General features: G+C 42.8%; 1 protein-coding gene and 1 long non-coding RNA gene across 14 annotated transcripts in view; one reads left to right on the top strand and one right to left on the bottom strand.

The window, feature by feature from the left end:
• The window catches only part of 1810046K07Rik (RIKEN cDNA 1810046K07 gene), a 39,239-nt gene extending 25,717 nt beyond the window's left edge, over window positions 1–13,522 (top strand). For 5 of the 6 annotated variants that reach the window (XM_006510589.3, NM_027217.2, NM_001372554.1 and 2 more), the window contains 3 exons: window positions 8,209–8,251; window positions 11,363–11,661; window positions 12,760–13,522. In XM_006510589.3, the coding sequence (XP_006510652.1) occupies window positions 8,245–8,251; window positions 11,363–11,661; window positions 12,760–13,161 (708 nt within the window). In that variant the 5' untranslated portion in view covers window positions 8,209–8,244 and the 3' untranslated portion in view covers window positions 13,162–13,522. The remainder of the gene's footprint in view (window positions 1–8,208; window positions 8,252–11,362; window positions 11,662–12,759) is intronic. The other variant, NM_001372556.1, reaches the window with a different exon arrangement.
• Gm32819 overlaps window positions 2,726–19,651 on the bottom strand; it is a 33,026-nt gene continuing 16,100 nt past the window's right edge. For 5 of the 8 annotated variants that reach the window (XR_003948163.1, XR_379375.4, XR_001779170.2 and 2 more), the window contains 5 exons: window positions 14,536–14,663; window positions 11,765–12,767; window positions 10,487–10,607; window positions 9,864–9,941; window positions 2,787–3,461 (listed from right to left, as the gene is read on the bottom strand). This is a non-coding gene — a long non-coding RNA (predicted gene, 32819). Of the gene's footprint in view, window positions 3,462–9,863; window positions 9,942–10,486; window positions 10,608–11,764; window positions 12,768–14,535; window positions 14,664–19,651 lie in introns of all 8 variants that reach the window. The other 3 variants (XR_001779172.2, XR_001779171.2, XR_001779173.2) reach the window with 3 other exon arrangements.

The raw sequence follows: 19,651 nt of genomic DNA, 5'->3' as shown, positions 1-19,651 counted from the left end.
CTGAGCACACTAACTAACCTGACTCTAATCTCCCATCGGTAGAAAGTAGGAAGGAGCCATTGTATCTCCTGAGCTACTTTTCTCTGGCTATGTATCTGCTACTCACTGGTGCCTCATAAACCCCTTGGCCTTAGTAGTATAATAATTTATCATTTCTTACAGCTTCCAGGGTCATCTGAAGCTTCATTTGCTGTCTCCCAGAGGCGACTCATGCAGTTGCATTAAGCTGGGGGCTCAGGTGAAGTGCATGGCCAGAAGCACTCTCCCTTACCTCTCTGGTACCTGGTACTGCTGGCTATTGGCAGGATCACCCTACTTTCACTTCATGCAGTCTCTTGTCCTTCTGGAGGCTAGACTCCCTTTCTTAGGAGGAAGTAAATGGTAGTGAATGAAACAACCTTCAAAGCCCCCTGAGGCCTAAAATCAGAAGCTCACAGATCCCTTCGGCCATATTTTATCAGTCAACTCAAACTGCAACCCGCCACCCTAAATTCAGGAGTAGATCAGTGATGCCACTTCCTGGGGAAAGGAGCTTCCAAAAAAAAATGTAGTGGTGTTTTCTTCTCACAAGTAGCTAATCTTGTCAAGTGGCTCCTAATCTGAGCAGTTGATTATTTCCTTCTGACACCTGCAAAGCCTTGTAATGGTTTCTCACATTAAGGGCAGTCAATGAACTCCGTGATTCTGTTGAGGAGACAGGACACAGGATTTGCTTGATACAATATCCTTGAGAACTAACCAAAGATGCTTAGGAGGCTAGAGTCTCATACTTGGTTCTCTTATTCACTGACTAGTTGATTGTGGGCACATAGCCGCTCCTATGCTCGGTGTCTCCTTTAGTGAGCCTCAGACAATATTCCCTTTCTATGCTGGTGGCAGTGTGTGATGTAATTGGCACCTTGTAGATGCTCCTAACCATACTGTCTAGTCATCACGGAGTGCTTGTCATGAGTTGGAGAGCTCAGATACTCAGTCTGTAAGTGAAATGTGTTTCAAAGTTTACAAAAGATGTTTGAGGTAGTGTAGGCACCAAGCATGACATACATCCAATGTCCCCTGATTCTGCAGCATATTTATCACGTAGTGCACACGATTCTCGATGCCTATTTGTATTTCCTGCGGGAAGAAAGTATGCCCACCTAACAGTGGTATCCATTTAAAGGTAATGTGCTTTGACATCAGCATCACTTTACATTTATTACAAAGTTAGTGGAAAAGCATGTGCCCTGCAATGGATCTAAATTCAGATTAAAAATACAATGTTAGAAAGTTCAATATACTATCACTAGATTGACCTGCCTCCCCCACAGGGATAGGATAATCCTAAGAAACTAAATGTGTAAAGTGTTGCAAATCCCTTGGAGATACCACCTACTCACAAAGGGCTATAGTTATTACTATTGAGACATCACTATTAATATCTTTAAGTTTAAGGAAATGCTTTAGAAACTTTGTAACTATTTGTAATGGATTTAACAGCTCCAAAGAAACATTAAGCCACTGAGAGGGATCTTTCTTCATATAGCCCAATGTATTCCCTCAACTACATTGAAACTACTACCCTGAAAATATTATAGGGTCATAAAAATGGCAATAAATGTATTCAAAGGAAACTCCTAATCTTATCACTTTACAACCTCGGTGACCTATTAGTTCAAATTAACTCATTTTCATTAGGGGCTTTTGGGGCAGCTGTGAGGCTGCTCTGCTGGCTACAGGAAGTTGCAGATCGGCAAATTTCATTCAAATATAAACCTCTAAATTTGGCTACCTGGTATTGCAGGATCCTGTTGTTTGCAGTATGCAAAATAAAAATTATATACCATCTTGCGTGGTCAAAAGCTAGGGACTCTGTAATATTAAATCCAGTGTTATTGATAGGATAAAAAAGTAACTGCATGAATACTATGTATTGAACAAAGAATAAAGGGAGTGAGTGGGCCCTTCCCATGGGGGAGGAAGCTTGTCTGGCCCAGGTCACTCTCTCCTGACCTATGAAACGGGATGGAAAGTAAGGTCTAATCGTCAAATCTGTCTAGTGAAATCCTCTCCAGTCACACAAGCTCGCTCTTCTTCGTTCTGTGAGGTGAACTGAAGGGGTGTGTGTTAGCATTGGTTTTAATATTGATTAATCTGAATAGTTCCTGGCCATAGAGGAGACACACACTAATTTAACGAAAGTGGTCTATAACATGATTTTGGCCCTGTGTTATAAGGGTTCATTGGTACTTTTTAGAACACATTAAATTACATACTTAAGATCTAAGAATTTTAGTCCATGTCAATGATACCTGACTAAATCTGGCCCCCATTCAATGAAATGTCACTGGGAAAATCAAGAAAAAATATTTCTCACACACACACACACACACACACACACACACACACACATCTCAGAAGTATCCAATCCCAAATCACACTTCTGTGGGCTTTTAGATGATTATATCATTTCTCTGAATGTCTCTAACTCTCCTTTAAGCTGAATTTTACTAAAATAGTGGTGTGTTTCTAATCCTAATTAAAGAAATTCTTGGAAGGCAGCCTGGTGTGGTGGTGAAGAACTGGGCTCTGCTATCAGAGGTCCTCGCTGAGTCTCACTCCTGCCACCATGACACACCGTAGGAAGAAACTTGAGTGCCCCCTCTGTGCCTCAGCCTTATAGACAAAACAACGAGACAAATGATGCTTGCCTTCAGGATGTTTTAAGACAAAAATCACAGAGCACAATTTAAAGTCAGATTTATTAAAACAAAAATATAAAGTGGTAATTTAAAAAAAAAAAACTCAATGTGGGTCTGGGGAGATGGGTCAGTTAGTAAAGTGCTTGCCATGAAAACCTGAGGTCAGATACTTTGCATCCAAAACAAAACCACAGATAGCATAACTCACGTATATAACTTCAGTGGGAGAAGACAAAGACAGAAAGATCCCAGGACTTGCCGGCCCTACAGTTTAGCCAAGTTAGTGAGCTCCAGATCCAACTAGAGACCTTGTTTCAGAAACTAAGGTGGAGAGTAACTGAGGAAGATAACCCAACATCAGCCTGGGGCCTCCACCCACACATATGTGCACACTCATGTGTATAAATAAATAAATAAATATTTTTAAGCTTAATATGTGAGTTAAGCAGCAAATTACAATTGAATAATTAGTAAACCAATAAGATCTGAAGAAACCTACACCAATCTCTAAAAGGTATGAGGAAACACAAAATCATGGGTGTAGGGGAAATGAGGAGGTTATATAATATGTAGGATAAAAGCAAAAAAATCCAAGATGTATCTAAGTAGTGTCAGAGGATATACTAGAGCGAAGTTTAAGGCTGCAGTGGTTCAAAGTAGTCGTAACTGGATAAAAGACACGAAGCCCCAGCAAAACAAAGACACAAATGTGTCCTGTACCAAGCAGAATGAAGAGGAGTGTGGTTTACTTCTTGACTATGTAAACTGGGTTTGAAGATCCTGGAAGGCAGAAGAAAATATATTTTAAAAACAACAAGAAAAGAAAAACAAGCTTGTCACACAAAATCACTTTAAGAGTAATAGCAGACTTCTAGCTGGAATTATGGAAGCCAAAGACTGTGGGCTTATGCTTTCAAAGTGCCAAGAGATTAAATACTCAAAAGTTCTGATTGCATGATTGTAAAATCAGAAATATTATCTTCCTTAAGCAAGGTCAAGAGAAATTATTTCTTAGATAAATAAAACCAGACGTGAATTACTTTTTTAAAAGGCACACACACTTAAGGAATCTTAGAGAAAGTTGCATTTGGAAGATGAAGCAAATATAGAACCTCCAGACAAATACTAACCAGAGAAAAGGTAAGCATAGAAGTAGCTATAGTAGTGATTTGCTTAATATACCAGTAGTGTCTAAATTGCTGCTTGACTTAAAGAATATAACTAACCATAGGAAAATAGTAATGAGAATTAATGTCCTTGGGCCCTTATCTTTCAGTAGGTTTTAGGTATTGTTTGCAGGTCTTGTTAAGTCTGCATAGTAAAGTTTTATGGGTGACCATAAAGAATGGAAATAGTGTATAATTCCCACAGTGCAGACAAGATGAAATTATATAGGAGGAAAGAACGCACGAGACCTCTTTTTGTCAAAGTATAGATAAAACTAACTAGAGTTATAACTGGTAGAGCCTCCCATATTAAAATTGGGTTTGGGCAAGAACAGCCCTGATGTTTTCCATGATAATAATTATAGCTATTCAGAGGAAGGCTAGGAGTGGCATCTTCAGGTCTGGTGGTGGCAGAAGGGAAGGGTAGAGGAACTTTTAGGGCCGAGTTGTAGAAGCCAGCAGGATCTTCATCAGCCACAGTGAGCAGCAGCTTGCCTGTAGCCCAGCATGGTGCAGAGGCATGCGGGCTGGTGCTCAGGAGAGCCCATGATGCTCTGAGACTTACAAATGTCAGAAAGACCCAGGCATCCAACTGAGCTTTGATTCATAACTTCATCCTGGCCCGGCCTTGGCCAGAACAGGAAAAGGGAGGAGAAATGGGGAAGGGGAGGCAACAGAAGACTCAACCAGAGAAGCGCCTGAACAGTTACCAACCCCACCGCCATTCAATCTCACCAGCAAGGGGGCTGCGATCAAAGTCAGGAGGTAGCAGAGGTCTGCAATAGACTCCTTCTAGAAGTGACCCTGGCAGGCAATCAGAAACAGGAAGGGCATGCTGAACAGCAGGGGCCCTGGCCACATGAGAACTTGTGCCAAATCCAGCTCATCTATGGTTTGGTCAAACAGATGTTAGGGATCCTGATCTGCACCTCTCTGACCACTGCATATCTAAGAGTTCCTGAGGTATCAGTACTCATCTGTACTCCCAATACAAGAGACAGGACAGCACAGGCCTGAGTTCAAGACCCACTTGGACTACATAGTGAAGCCTTGTCTCAAGAACAAGATTGTATTATACACACCCTTTCACCACATGGATTCACAGTGTGGGTGGCTCGCTGCCAACCGCAGTTTTAAAGTATTCAACGGAGAATCCCATCAATGACTAATTCATGTTTTACACTGTAGCCATTCTGAGGAGCAGTTAAAATCTCTGCTGCTCCACCAGATCCCCCCACCCCGAGATGGGTTTTACCTTTGTCCAGTGGATCTGCACCATAAGTGATATCAGTGCCCCAGTCACTGGAAGCCTTCTCCTTGGGATGGGGATCTAACTCGGTGGGACAGTACTTGTCTGCAATGCACAGTCCCTGTGTTCAATCCCCACCCAACACAGCAAAAGGAGACAGACTTCTCAGTTACCAGGCCAATTCTCACAAGATCCAGTGCTTAAGACCGAGTCACCCTTGTTCCACTAATAGTTACTCCAAAGAAGAAGCAATATGGGCAATTTTATTACAGAATATTGTATTCATTTTGTTTTATATTATTCACTACCTCTTACTGTGTCTGATTTATAAGCTAAACTTGATCAACATGCGTAAGTAGGACTAACATACTGTTTGTATGCCTCAGTGATAAGAGGGGATGGCTATAACATGAGCCATGTCGCACACGCTGGCTATTTATACCAGGTGCTATTTTAAGCAGTCCGTGGCTAGGTTCTAACCAAAGTTCACAATAAGGAGGCAGACCTGGGATTCAAACATAGGCACATTGGTTCTACAGTATTCATTGTTAAATACAATACTGCCGCATGATGACATTTTACGTGGAAGACAGAATTAGAAGTCAGAGCGATGGACAGACAGAATGGCTGAGATTTCAGGATTTCTAGGATGAAGCCTCTTCTCCAGCATGGTTGTATTCAGAGGCGGGGACTCAGAGATAATTAACATATTAGATATATGATCTCTGGACGTCACTGGATGTCACAATGAGAAGACTGCAAACCAGAAAGAGACCCAAACAGGAACAAAGCCACTACCTCAGATTCCCAGTTCCCAGAAGTGTGGAATAAAGGGCTAAGCCCCTAGGCTGCAGTAGTCATTATAGCAGATAGAGTGATTAGGGAGGCAGTTGGTAGCAGTGCTCTTGGGAAAACAGCTCAGTAAAATGCTTACCACACAAACATGAGGACCCGAGTTTAGCACCCAGCACCTACATACAAAGCTGGGCATAATGGCACACACTTGGAATCCCAAAGCTAGGAAGGCAGAAACAAGAATGTGCCCAGGGCTTGCTGGCCAACTAGCCACACTTAGTCACCGATCCCCAAGGATCCCAAGGATGCCTTGTCTCAGAAGTAGAGGTGGACAAGACTGACCTCCTCTGGTCTTTAAACACACACACACATGTGTACATGTCTGTACACATAAACAAGACATTTGGAAAATAAAGGATTATCTTCAACTATTCAAAAAAAAGCTATGTGGAATAAGAGTTAAATCTATTCTGATTGAGAGAAAGAGATGATTAGAAAAGAGAGCAGACCCCTTTCTTCTGAGTTTAAAGAGTCAGAGATCTCCAAGACGAGAGCGGGGGACAGCCAGAGCACTGAGTTCTCCATTGTTGGACATTGAATATATGGTGTTGGAAACATGCAGAGTGATTGCATGAGACTCTCCAGCTCTCAGAGTCTGCAGGACCTGGAGGACTTAGGATAAGAGCTCTGCCTGAGGACTTAAGGATGCTTGACCTCCTTGGAAGATATTTTCACCATGGACTTTATTGGGGGCCATTTTGGAGCTAGCATTTGCTTTTGTAATATTCATTTTTTGTATCTTATGTATGACTCTCTGTGTACTGTTGTGTACATGTGTGCTGAGAGCATCTGTGCATGTGTGCACGTAGAGGCCTCAGGTCACTGTTGAACATCTTTCCTCAATTACTCTCCCACTAACCCTGAAGCACATGAATTCAGCTAGAATGGCTGGCCTGCTAGCTTCAGGGATACACTTGTCTGTAACGTAAGGCAAGGGTTACAGACGCATGCTGCCTACCCAGGTTTTCAAATGGCTTCTGGAAACCCAGAGTCACACCCTGGTGCTTGCACAGTTGACTTGCCTGCCCCCATTTGTAATCTTCTAAGAGTCCACACATCTAGATACCCTTCATTCTGATGTCTGTACAACATCACCTCCACATGGGTGTGTTCCTGTGCATCCCCACCACCCACCTCAGTCGTCTTTCCCAGTCATACATCCCTTACTTTTCTGTATCATTAGTCTCCCACGGCGGCTATTGACACAGGCAAGCACAAAGCAGATGCCTTAAACAGTAGAAATACTGGTTCTAGAGATGTGAGCAGGCCCTGGTCCCTCAGAGCTAAACGAAGAGAATCCCTTTGCCTTCCTCCTTTCTTCTGCTAGTCACCAGGGTTCCTTGACCCCCAGTCATGAGGTTAGATCATTTGTGTTTTTCTTGTCTCTATATGCCCCCCACCATGTCTGTGTCATTGAGTGTGTTCTTAATTTTTTAAAAAAAAAAAAAGTTTTATATTTTACTTATATGGATTTTTGCCTGCATGCAGTATCCACAGAGGCCAGAGAGGGCATCAGATCCCTAGGGACTGGAGTTACAGATGGTTGGGAACCACCCTGAGAGACCTGGGAATTTAACCTGTTCAGGAAGGGCTCTTAACCACTAAGACATCTCTCCACTTCCTCTTCTCTTCTTACAGGGACATCAGTCATCTGGGATTGGGGGCACATCCTAATTCATTATGACCACATCTTATTTTAAGTAATTACACCTTGAAAGATCCTATTTCTAAATACGGTTATAGTCACAGTCACTAGGAATTGATAAGACTTCAGTGTTGGGGCTTGGGAACTAAAGATACTCACCTCCTAGCCTGATGAAGTCCAACACTTGGAAGGTAGAACGTACCTGACTCCTGCAAGCTCTCCTCTGACCTCCACATGCACACCCTTCCACAACGCATGCTCACATACACACATATGCACAAACACATATATACACACATACACACATATACAAATGCACATATATACACAAACACATATATACATACACACAAATACACATATATGCACAAACACATATGTAAACACATTCACACATATACAAATACATACATATGTAAACCATATATATATATATATATATATATACACACAAAAATGCATACACATTCACACCCAAAAACAAAAGGAAGGGAGAGACAGAAGAAAAGAGGGAGGGAAGAAGGATAGTTTGAAAAATATATTCCTGATTTTAAAATTAAATTCAAGCTTGTAACTAAAGACGAAAACACCTGCCTTCTGTTTGCCTTCCAGGGCAGTGTCAGCTCCTCCCAGCCTCCGTTCATCCAGATGCCAGGTAAGATCTTTAACTCAACAAGCAATCTACTCCCTTTCAAGTAGCAAGTGAGCGTGTGCGCTTTGTTTCCCAGTGCAGGGAACCACAGACACCAGGGTCGAACACATGCTGTGTAACAACTCTCTACCACCACGTTCGGTCTCCAGCCAAGAGCTTCCAACATTTCCTTAACACCTATGTTCTCATTTTTGCTTCTTTGAGGGGAAAAAAACTGATCAGTGAAGATAGATCTCATTGAATCACCCTGAACTTAATTGATTAGGTCTTGAAAGATGGGCCTTTCGATTCCCTGCCTGGGAGAAGCTTCTAGACAAAAGTAATGGGCTCCTGACACAGTGTGGAAACATCTAAAGCTTTGACATCATGACCGAATACCGCCAGCAGTTCTCAACCTGTGGGTCGTGATATCGAATATTCTGCATATCAGATACTTACAATTCATACCAGTAAGCAAAAATACAGTTATGAAGTAGCAACAATAATAATTTTTGGGGGGGTCACTACATCATGAGGAACTGTGTTAAAGGGCCACAGCATTGGGAAGGTTGAGGACCACTGTTTTAGATGATATGCCCAAGGAGAAGAGAACATGAGGGGTTGGGGCTACATTTATTAAATTCCTCCTGCATGCCACACAATGAGTTCCGTGTGCTGTGTGGATGTGAGGATGGGAAAGGAAGTTTTGTAACAGTGATAAGCATCCTTGTACACCCAGCTCCACCACACATGATCCCTTCCGGATCTCAAACTCCAAAGTGATTTAACACTTTCCAAGTTGCATGGGAAAAGAAGTTCCAAAGCATCGCAGATAACTGATGTAAATGTCTCTGTTGCATTCCCCGCCCCCCCTCTCCCCCCACACACACACCGGAGTTTACTTCCATTCAAATTTGGCTGCATCTGCTCTTTTTTACTAAAAGGAGTTTCTGCAGATTCTCCTACCTTCTAGAATTCTCCTCCTCTTTTTGAGGAGAAATGGATACACTTGGGAAAGCAGAGGGCTTTTCTTCATGATTATTTTTTTTTATTTTGAAAATAGAACTATAAATGCACCGCCCTGGAAGTATCATTACCTATTCTCCACCCTCATCAATCTGTGGGCTAGAACTTCATGGCATGAATTTTTGTATTTGCCCAGATTCCTCTCTCAGTGTGTTTATAATTAAAACTGTCACTACAGAATCCATCATTGAGTGAAGTCAGAGACGAAACTTGAAGCAGAAAGTGTAGACGAATTCTTCTTGCTGACTCACTCACAGCCTTACAGGCCGATTGGAAATTGGTGGATTTAACATGGAAGTGTAGCGAGCCAAAGCATGCTAAAGTTGGGGAACTTGAGTGTCTCCCCAAATGAATACATTTGCGTGCCATGTTGAATGCAGCGTTCCACTCCCGGATTTACAGACCAGATGGTGTATGAGACCTGATCTACCACCACAGAGCTCTTAGAACCCCTGAGGAGATCGTGGTAGCAGGTCACAGCGTAAAGAGAGCAAAATAAAAATACTACAGTAGGTGGAAGAGGCTCAGGTTCTCGCTCCCACCACCCGGATCTTGGTTTCTCTTCAGGGGGGAGGGGTGAGAGGTAACAACAAAGCTCAATGGGACTCACTGTTGTTGCGGGGAGGGAAGAGGGACATCTTCTCCACATCTCAGCCCCTTGAGAAAGACATCTAAGGCGTATAAAGGTCTGAGGATATGAAAGCTTAAGTGAGTTGTGAGGGTCTGGGAAGGCAATTTAAGATATGCAAATACAAGTTATAAAGGTCTAAGATGGGATATATTAAAATGATAAATTACACGGCCCTGGATCCTGTGCCCCAAACGGATTCCCAACAAACCACCCATTTCCTGCAGCAGACGACTGCAGGGTCAGAGAGTGTCAAACGCAGCAACTATTTCATTGCTCTTTTCTTAAATAAAACTCTCTCCAATTTCAGCTTTTCTCTCTCTTCCTCCTGACAAAACTCTGCCAAGCTTTCTCTTTAGAAACCTACTACTCAAGTCAGAGAGATGAATGAGGGAATCCAGTCTGACCACAAGGGGGCAGCAAATTACACTAGAACCATCAAAGCCTGCAATGTCCTCAAAAACTGGCTTCTCAGCAATCAGCCCAGGGCAAGCCATCTCCTGACGCAGGCTGGGTGTGAGACATGGTGGTGAAGATCGGTGTGCAGAAAAATGAAAAGGCAATCCACCTGTCCCTGGCTTAAAGTGAGGTGTGTCTCCTCTTACCCAGAGAGATGTATTATCGGATGTAAAAAATCCCAGAAGCAGCCTCTTGGCTGTATATTATGGATGTTGTCCTGTATATTATGGGATGCAGTCCTGTATATTACGGGATGTAGCTCAGAAGCTGTGAAAAGATGTTTATAGTCCCATCAAAAAGTGTAGATTCCAAATATTCCAATTTGATTCTGTTGCTGCCACAAATATCATGACCAAAACCCACTCTAAGGAGGAAAGGGATTATCCCAGCTTCCATATTACTGTCCGTCATTGAGGGACATTAGGGCAGGAACTTGAAGCAGGAAGCATAGATGAATGTTAATTGTTGACTCACTCACAGGCTTGCACTTAGCTAGCTTTCTTATACGGCCCAGGGCTACCTACCCAGGGAATAGTGCCTCCCACAGTGGGCACACCTAACATCACTTAATAATCAAAGCAATCTCTTACATCCATACCCACAGACTGACTTGATAAAGACAATCATTTGAGACTCTCTTTGCAATTGGTTCTAGGCTATGTCAGGTTGACAGTTAATGCTGACTGGGATACCATACCCAGGGATTCTCTAACTATCTCTCTGTGCCCCTTCCTAGAAGTATCTGGACCTAAAAGATGCATGATAAATCGTTATCTAGGTAAAGTTATTGTACATCTGACATGAATTCATCTCTAAGGCCAAAGTGAACTTGAAACAGTGATACAGGAACATCGCATGCCATTCGAGACATGTGGATTTTTTTTTTTTTTTTTTTTTTTTTTGTTAACGATGGTGTCGGGCACGTGGGTACCATCTTTTCACACGGCACCAAATGCAGAACCACCTACTCTGAGCTTTTCCTACCGGAAACTTTTGCCCATTTCTCTTTCATGTGGCTACAGGATCGCCAGTGATGTCAGGTTACTATGGTGTCAGGAGATCCTTCCTGTCCGATTCCGACTTCCATAGCAGCAAACAGTTCTCGAATGACCTCTACACCTCCGGCATGAGCAAGCCCTTTGCCTGCGAGTCCACGGCTGGGCAGAGTCACACAGGCCTGCTGGAATCCTACCTGGCTGAGCCCTATGGAGACTACCGCCCACCAGCGCTGACCCCCACACCCAGTTCCCTGTTCAGCACCTCGACTCTGCCACCGCTCTTGCCGCCTCCGTTCCCCAGTGACCCAACTCATTTCGTCTTTGTGAGTGTGGTTATTTCGTGTGCAGAGAGGGAGGGGGAGGGGGTCCCAGCTCCTGTGGCCCAGCACTCGTGCGTGGTGACCAAGCTGGAGCCAGATGACTCACCTGAGGATTCTGCTCACACCTGAGGTGCTGGGTCAGGCTGGCGTTGCTGGGGAGCTTCTGAGGAAATCCAGCTCAAAGATCACATCAAAACCGAGACATCAAAAGACTAGGGTTTTGGAGCCGGGGTCTGTAAGATAGAACTCACATTCATTTTGTTACTATTCTGTTTGCTAAATGTTCCCCCATGCTGCTAATGCAAGACTCCTTCAGGCCTCTGAGCCCTAAGGAACAAAGGTTGGAGTCACATCTAGATAGGACTAGACCAACTCCCCAAAGAGATTTACCCAGCTTCCTCTTCCGTTTCCTTCCCAGTCCCTGGGCTCTAGCTTCCTCACAACACACCCTCCCACCTCGTTCTCTCTTGATCCCTCCAAAGAAATAGGTTCAGAAAGATCTAAAAGCTTCTAATAGTCCTTTAATAGAAAACTGCAAAGCCCTCTGCCACAATAGGATGAATGGCTGAAGGTGGAATTTTAGACCAAAAGGGTGGGACTGGGAATTAACCTTATTCTGTGGCAAGGACTTCTATGGACTTTTGTTCATTTAGGGCTTGCAGCAACTCAGGAAATCTGTGCCCCATGTCACAGATGAACAGCCCTCTGTCTCAGTGTCAGGAGAGTGGTAGGTGGTACTGTGAGTGAACTCAGTCCACCCCAAGAAAAGTACTGTTGAGCAGGTAGGGAGTTCCAACCCCAGGTCACTCTAGAGCCTAGGTCATTGGAGGGCTACTGCTCACCCAAACCAGAAATGAGTGCTGCCTTCCCTTGCTTCTGTAAAGGAGAATGTGGGGCCCCGACTTACATCCTCAAGTAGAAATTAGCCCAGATTTTCCTGGCTTAGGATCAAATGCTAGCGGGAAAAGCTGTCTGCAAGGCAGGCTTCAGAAGCAGCGGAAAGCATGCAAAGTTTCTCCGGATGCCTCCATCCAGTGGCAGCTCTGCATCCTCAGAGCGTCAACCAAAGAATAATTTCTGTGCTTTTGCCGTTTTCCTTAGAGAGACTCCTGGGAACAGACGGTACCAGATGGTCTCAGCCAGCCAGACCCCATGCCTGCTGATGCCCTGCAGAGTTTGCCACCCAGCACCAGTTGCCTCTCCCAACTGGAGTCAGGAAGCAGCACCCAGCACAGGAACATGGGCTGGGGGGCATCCCTTGCTGGGGCTCAGTCCTACTCGCTGCATGCACTGGAAGATCTGCACCACACACCAGGGTACCCTACCTCACCTCCATACCCCTTCACGTCTTTCATGACAGTGTCAAATGACCTCCCACCCAAGGTGGGGCCCCTCTCCCCAGAGGAAGGGTCAGATGTCTCTTCTCTTCATGATCCTTCACCTTGGACAAAAGAAGATGGCAGTATGGCCTGGGGCTCTTATGAGTGCCGGAGAGCTTACTGAGAAGCAGGCCAGAGGACTTCTGCATCCTTATAGAGAAGTTGGACTCTGTGTCCACAGAGTTTTCTAGGTGTGCTTGCTCATTCAGAACTGGATTTTCAGTTTAAGCCACAATTCTGTCAGTGCTAGTTGACAACAGTACTCATCCCTGTTCTTATCCACTGTAAAACCCCTACAAAACACTACAATGTCAATCAAATGTTTTGTGGATCACATCCTAATGAGACAACCTTCACAAGGAGGCCACCTTAGAGCTTTAGGAACCCATTTCATTCTAAATTTTCTGTTACCTTTAAAGCATTATTTTTTGGCACTAGTTATTTTTCTTATATTGCATTAAAAACTTTGTGCAGAACATAAAACATGATTTTCCTGTCTAATTTTATTAGTTATAAACTATGTGTATTTAGCCAAAGAAAGAGGAAATGGTCTATGCAGTTTGAAGCACATAAAACAAAACTTATTTTATATAGCATGTTACTTTAAAGTGTGTAGTATTATACACATTTCCGTTATTACAAGGACTTGTAAAGGCACAGTAAAAAAAAAAAAGTATGGCACCTGATATAAGTGCTTTATTGTCAATAAAATAGTACGAGGTCAGGAGGTGGCTTTGTAAAGGTAAAGTTTTATCCAGGATGTCCAAACGTTATTTCAGAATACTCCCCACCCCCAGCTTCAGTTAAACTAGGCAGTATCTGACTAATGGAATACATTACAGTTACCAAAGTGTCTGAATACAATGGACATTCAATGATCAAAGAAAAACAAATCTTATATTTCAAAGAAAATGTAGAAGGTAGGACTAGGTTGTGGCAGACAACAAACAGGACACCAAGAGGCAAAGGGACATTGATAAAGCACACATTGCCAGGCAAGGGTCATCAATGATACATAGTTTCCAGCTATGCAAAGGAAGATCTCTGTGGCTTAGTGGGAAGAGGTGTATAGCATTTACCATATACAAAGAGAAAAAGAAAAGAAAAGAAAAGAAAAGAAAAGAAAAGAAAAGAAAAGAAAAGAAAAGAAAAGAAAAGAAACTGACATGAGAAACAGGAATATGCCTCTGGTGAGTCTGGGCAGAATAAATTCCTTTGCTGAGCTGAACAATGTCCACTTCGTAGTGTGGGTCCCTGCAGGTCACACCCATCATAAATGACCTGCCTACACATTGACATTGTGTATGCATAAACCAAGGTGACCCTTACAATCTCCTAGCACAACTCTTTCTTTACTTCCTTTTACATCTTCTGGTCCCTCCTGTCTCCTGGAAGCCAAGACTCCTGTGTTCTATCAAGGTCTCTCTCTCAAGTTCCAGATTGGCCCAGTTCTTCCAGAGAGTCCCCAAATGTCCTCTGCTGTTGTCTTATTGCTTACCTCAGCTAGGAAGTCGGGGTGCACAAATTCTAATCCGGGTAGTCATTCATACTTAGATGCAAATAGTGGACATGCCTCCTTCTCTTGTCTTCTGGTGGGGTTTTCTGTCTCAGCAAACTACCCCCTAGCTTGTGGAATACGAACAGAGATGCTAAAGTTAAAAGCCTCCCTCTTCCTTGTGTGCAAAGCTCCCTCCCTGGAGAGTACCCATGTAGAAGCAAAGGAAAGGGGAGCTTTGGTGGCTGCTGTGTAGCCACCTCTCACTGGTGACTTCCTCTCTCTCAACAGCCAGTTTTAGGCAGCACTAGATATGTACACACACATGTATGTATATATGTACATATGTGTTATATATGTACATATGTGTATAAAATGATTATATACATCTGTGGGTGTACAATGTGATACTTCAATCTGCATGCTCTAATTTGCTTTCTGTTGCCATGGTAAACGTCATGGCCAAAAGCAGCTTGGGAAGGCAAGGCCTCCCGAAGCTCCAGTTTAGCCCATCATGAAGGAAAATCAGGGCAGAAACCTGGAGGCAAGAGACTCGCAGAGGAACACTGCTTCCTGACCTGTTCCCCATGTCTCCCTCGGCTTTTTGGGTTTGTTTTTACAACTCAGAACCTCCTGTCCAGGGTGGCACTACCCACAGTGGACTGTGCCCTCATGCATCAACCCTTTACCAAGAAAATGACCCCACAGACTTTCCTGCAGACCAATCCGATGAGGTCATTTTTCTCAGCTGAGGTTCCCTCTTCCAGATGACTCTAGCCTGTGTCAGGTTGACAGAACACTCACACAATACGTAAACATTATACAGTGATCAAGTCATGGCAATTATCACACCCATGGCTTCCAAACATCATTCTGTCTTGGTAGTAAAACATTAAAAGCCTTTCTTCAATGAATACAATAAAAATAGGGGAATCATCTCTTCTAGGTTTTTTGAAATATCAACTATGTTATTATTGATGTAGTCACTCTACTGTGCAGTCGTATGCCAAAACTTGCTTATCCAATGACCAACTTCTTTCCTAGCCCCCTCCCTTTCCCCACCTTAGTTTCTGTTAATCATTTCTAAAAAGGTTTATACAATATATAGACCTCTATACATCTATACAGTGTCTATGAATGAGATCATGCAACACTTATCTTTGGGCACCTGGCTAATTTCATTTAAATGTGTGCCCCTGAGGTTCCTCTATATTGTCACAAATCACAAGAGTGAGGATTGAAGGTGTGGGGGGGGGGCCTTCTTTATCTGTTTATCCACTGATAAACACTTAGGTTAATTTGAGTGTCAGTGGCTCTTCAACAGATTCCTCAAAACATCAGAAAGAACAAGCCCATAGCCAGCAATCCTGATGCACACTACACTGAGTACCCACCCGAAGGAAAGGTCAGTCTAAGTTCTACTCTGCTTAGTGTGGGCCTACCTGGGAAAGCTAACACCGTCCACGGAAGCAGAGGAGAGTTGTTCTTTATGGACTCTTCTGCCACTTAAGATCCCTCTGTTCTGGTCCCAAGGAGCTCTCTAAGACCCTCTGTCATCCAGCTGTTCCCCAGACCCAAGCATCAGGCCTCTGCACTGAAAGGAAGAAACTTGGGACCTCTGTAGATTAGGGATCTTCATGACGGCCTGAGAGTCAGGTGTTTTGTTTTGTTTTGTTTTGTTTTGTTTTGTTTTGTTTTGTTTTTAGATTGGTTGTGTAAATGTTTTAATAACAATAGTTCTGCAGGACCCACCAGGGAAAGTTACCAAGTTGTGAGTGTATAATATGGTTTCTGTAAATTATAATGCTGACATCTATTTGGCTATGATGTTCAGTAGTCATCGTCTTGACTCACTGTGCATTTATCTACTTGAACCTTTTGATCTTTTATCTTGTAATTCTCTGAAGAGACATTGGTTCTCTAACAAATAGAGCCTGGCTACCAGGCCTTGGAATGTAGAGAGAAAGAAAGCACACCAAGGTGTCTCCACTCTTCTTAAACTGGCTAACTAGGTTCACAGTGTCCACAGGGTTAACCTTTAACAAAGAAGATGCATACAGCCAGGTCTCCATCTACTGCCCCTTATAGCTGTCAGGCCCGCAGGAGAGGGAGGTGGGAGTAAGAATGAGGCTGATAAATTCCAAGTGGTGGATGAATTTTAAGGACTGTGTGTCACTTTCGTATATTCTAATTTGGTCCTTTTTATTGTTCTAGAAATGTCTTATTTTTTAAAAATAGAAACAAACTACAAAGTTCTGTCAGGGAAATTAATCACATTTCCCTACACTATTTCCTATGCCACATGTGGATATCAACCACACCTTTGGTTGCACAATACCAGAATGTGGAAAAAATGCATTCCTCTCTCTCCTCTCCCCCTCCTTCCCCCCCTTACTCCACCCCTAACCCCCACCCTGATGCCTTGTGACTCATACCCTCCCACGGAAGAAACCAAGTAAACTGTGAGCCTCAGCTCAGCATGCCATCTCTTTTAGGCCTTGCCAAGACTCAGGGCATGTTTACGGTTTAAGTTGGGTGAAAGTGATAATGTCAAGTTCAGCCTACTTAAGATACCCAAGAGACAATTTGCAAAACACATGAAACTCAAGAAGAAGGAAGACCAACATATGGATACTTCCCCCCTTCTTAGAACTGGGAACAAAATACCCATGGAAGGAGTTACAGAGACAAAGTTTGGAGCTGAGACGAAAGGATGGACCATCCAGAGACTGCCCCACCCGGGGATCCATCCCATAATCAGCCACCAAACGCAGACACTAATGCATATGCCAGCAAGATTTTGCTGAAAGGACCCTGATATAGCTGTCTCTCGTGAGGTTATGCCAGTGCCTGGCAAACACAGAAGTGGATGCTCACAGTCAGCTATTGGATGGAACACAGGGCCCCCAATGGAGGAGCTAGAGAAAGTACCCAAGGAGCTGAAGGGGTCTGCAACCCTATAGGTGAAACAACAATATGAACTAACCAGTACCCCCAGAGCTTGTGTCTCTATCTGCATATGTATCAGAAGATGGCCTAGTCGGCCATCATTAGGAAGAGAGGTCTCTTGGTCTTGCAGACTTTATATGCCCCAATACAGGGGAACACCAAGGCCAAGAAGTGGGAGTGGGTGGGTAAGGGAGCAGGATGGGGGAAGGGTATAGGGGACTTTTTGGGATAGCATTTGAAATGTAAATGAGGAAAATACCTAATAAAAAATTGGAAAAAATTAAAAATAAAAAAACAAAAAGAAAATACCAGAAGTCAACGGTGAAACGTAAGGACCAGCAGTAAGGCTTAGCAGGTCCCTCGTAGTAGGAAGGGGAGAAGTGACTTTCACGTGTGTAATGTGACATGCATATACCCCTTATGCACACACCCCATGTACAAACAAATAAACTCATGCAATAAAAATCATTAAGTGAAATGTAAAATTTGCCCGTGCAAAGCCTGCCTTGTAGACAATCGCTCGGTGAATCACTGGACATACAGCACGTTGCTGAAGTGTTTGCAATTCTCTTACAGTGTAATTTGAACCCTGAAGAACCAGAGAAGGAAACCACATCTTTACTTTGTTTGTTTAATAAGTACTTTTAAGTGATCATTATGACTTTCCATAGCTGAGTTAATAAAACAATAGCAGGTTGCTATTAAAGTGCCCCAGAAGAAGGCCACAAAGAGGACCGTTACTAACCTCACCAGTAAGTTAGATGCTTGCATAGAGAGAGGCAGAGGTGTTCACACAAAAGAGTTTCTAGATATATATATATATATATATATATATATATATATATATATATTACCTACACTCTAAAATCAATGGTTCTCAACCCGTGGGTCAAGATCCCCTTCAGTCACCTATCAGATACCCTGCATGTCATTCATAATAGTAGCAAAAATACAGTTACAAAGTAGTTAGGAAAATAATTTTCTGGTTTAGGAACAACAGGAGGAACTGTATGAAAGGGTTGAATTATTAAGGTTGAGAACCACTGCTCTAGACAAAGAGTGATTATCTGGTTAAAGATTCAAGGGGGTGGGGCCGTCATGAATGGCTCACTTGGCTTGGGGCCAGCAGGTGCTCAGTAAACTTTCCTTAGATTGAATTAAAAGTACCATAAAAAATGAGCAGCCATTTATCCCCTGACTCTGTGGATAACAACCCTCTAAAACAAGTTGACCATGGATGAATATTGAAAATGTGTGGGCCCATTCTTAAGATGGCTGATTAAGTGCTTTAAAATATCTTTAAGAATAAAAACTGATGAACGTCTGAAGTAGTACAGAAAAAATACTGTTATATCTTTTACTAACCACATATACTTTGACGTGTTTCTAAGATGACATGCAAATTAGTTATTTGGGGCTTGATATCTCTGGTGCGATTAAAGCAAACACAATAAATCAAGAACTATAATCTCCCAGGGCCAAACTAAGTGATAATAAATCTTTCCAGAGTTATTTTCAAACATTGGTATCATGCTTTATTAGATATGTGATACATAAATATCTTTTAACGACAACTTCAGACCAGATAAGACATAGAGGTTTGCAAAATGCATTGTCAATAGATTACAAAAAAAAGAACAGGGAAAAAGTTCCATGTTCCAAAAGGAGAAATATCAAGAGTTCAACTCTTCTACAGTAAGAAAAATAACAGAACTGTCCCACTAGTCAGATATCTTAAGTGGAAGGATCCAGAAGGTCCATTGCTTAGAAAGTCGAATGCAAAAGTGTGCTCACTCAGCCATTTTATTTCCCAGCTTTGGTGAAATATTCACAGCTTTGCCTGATGGAATTCTCTACACACTTTTGTGTTAGAAGTATGGTGCAATAAAAAAAAAATGTTTTAACTAAAACAGTAACTTTGCAAGCAGTGTGATACGGTACTTTTCTTGTATAAATAATAAATGATCAAAGGTTGGCTCATCATAACCTTTTCTTGGAGGAAAGTCTAAATTCTGAATATATAGTATATGGAGAAACTGACTCTGAGTGCATTCTTATTACACAACCTCCGTCTCCCAGTCTTCTTGGTCACGTTCACATGGATCAAACTTGCTTCCTAAGGACCCATAAATACTTGTTTCCTCTATGCATTCAACATTTTGGAACTTGA

The sequence above is a fragment of the Mus musculus genome, chromosome 9 (genome assembly GCF_000001635.26).
Source record: "Mus musculus strain C57BL/6J chromosome 9, GRCm38.p6 C57BL/6J".
NCBI classification, from domain to species: Eukaryota; Metazoa; Chordata; class Mammalia; order Rodentia; family Muridae; genus Mus; species Mus musculus.
Note: the sequence above shows the minus strand (reverse complement) of the source record. Positions and strands in the feature narration are given on the sequence as shown.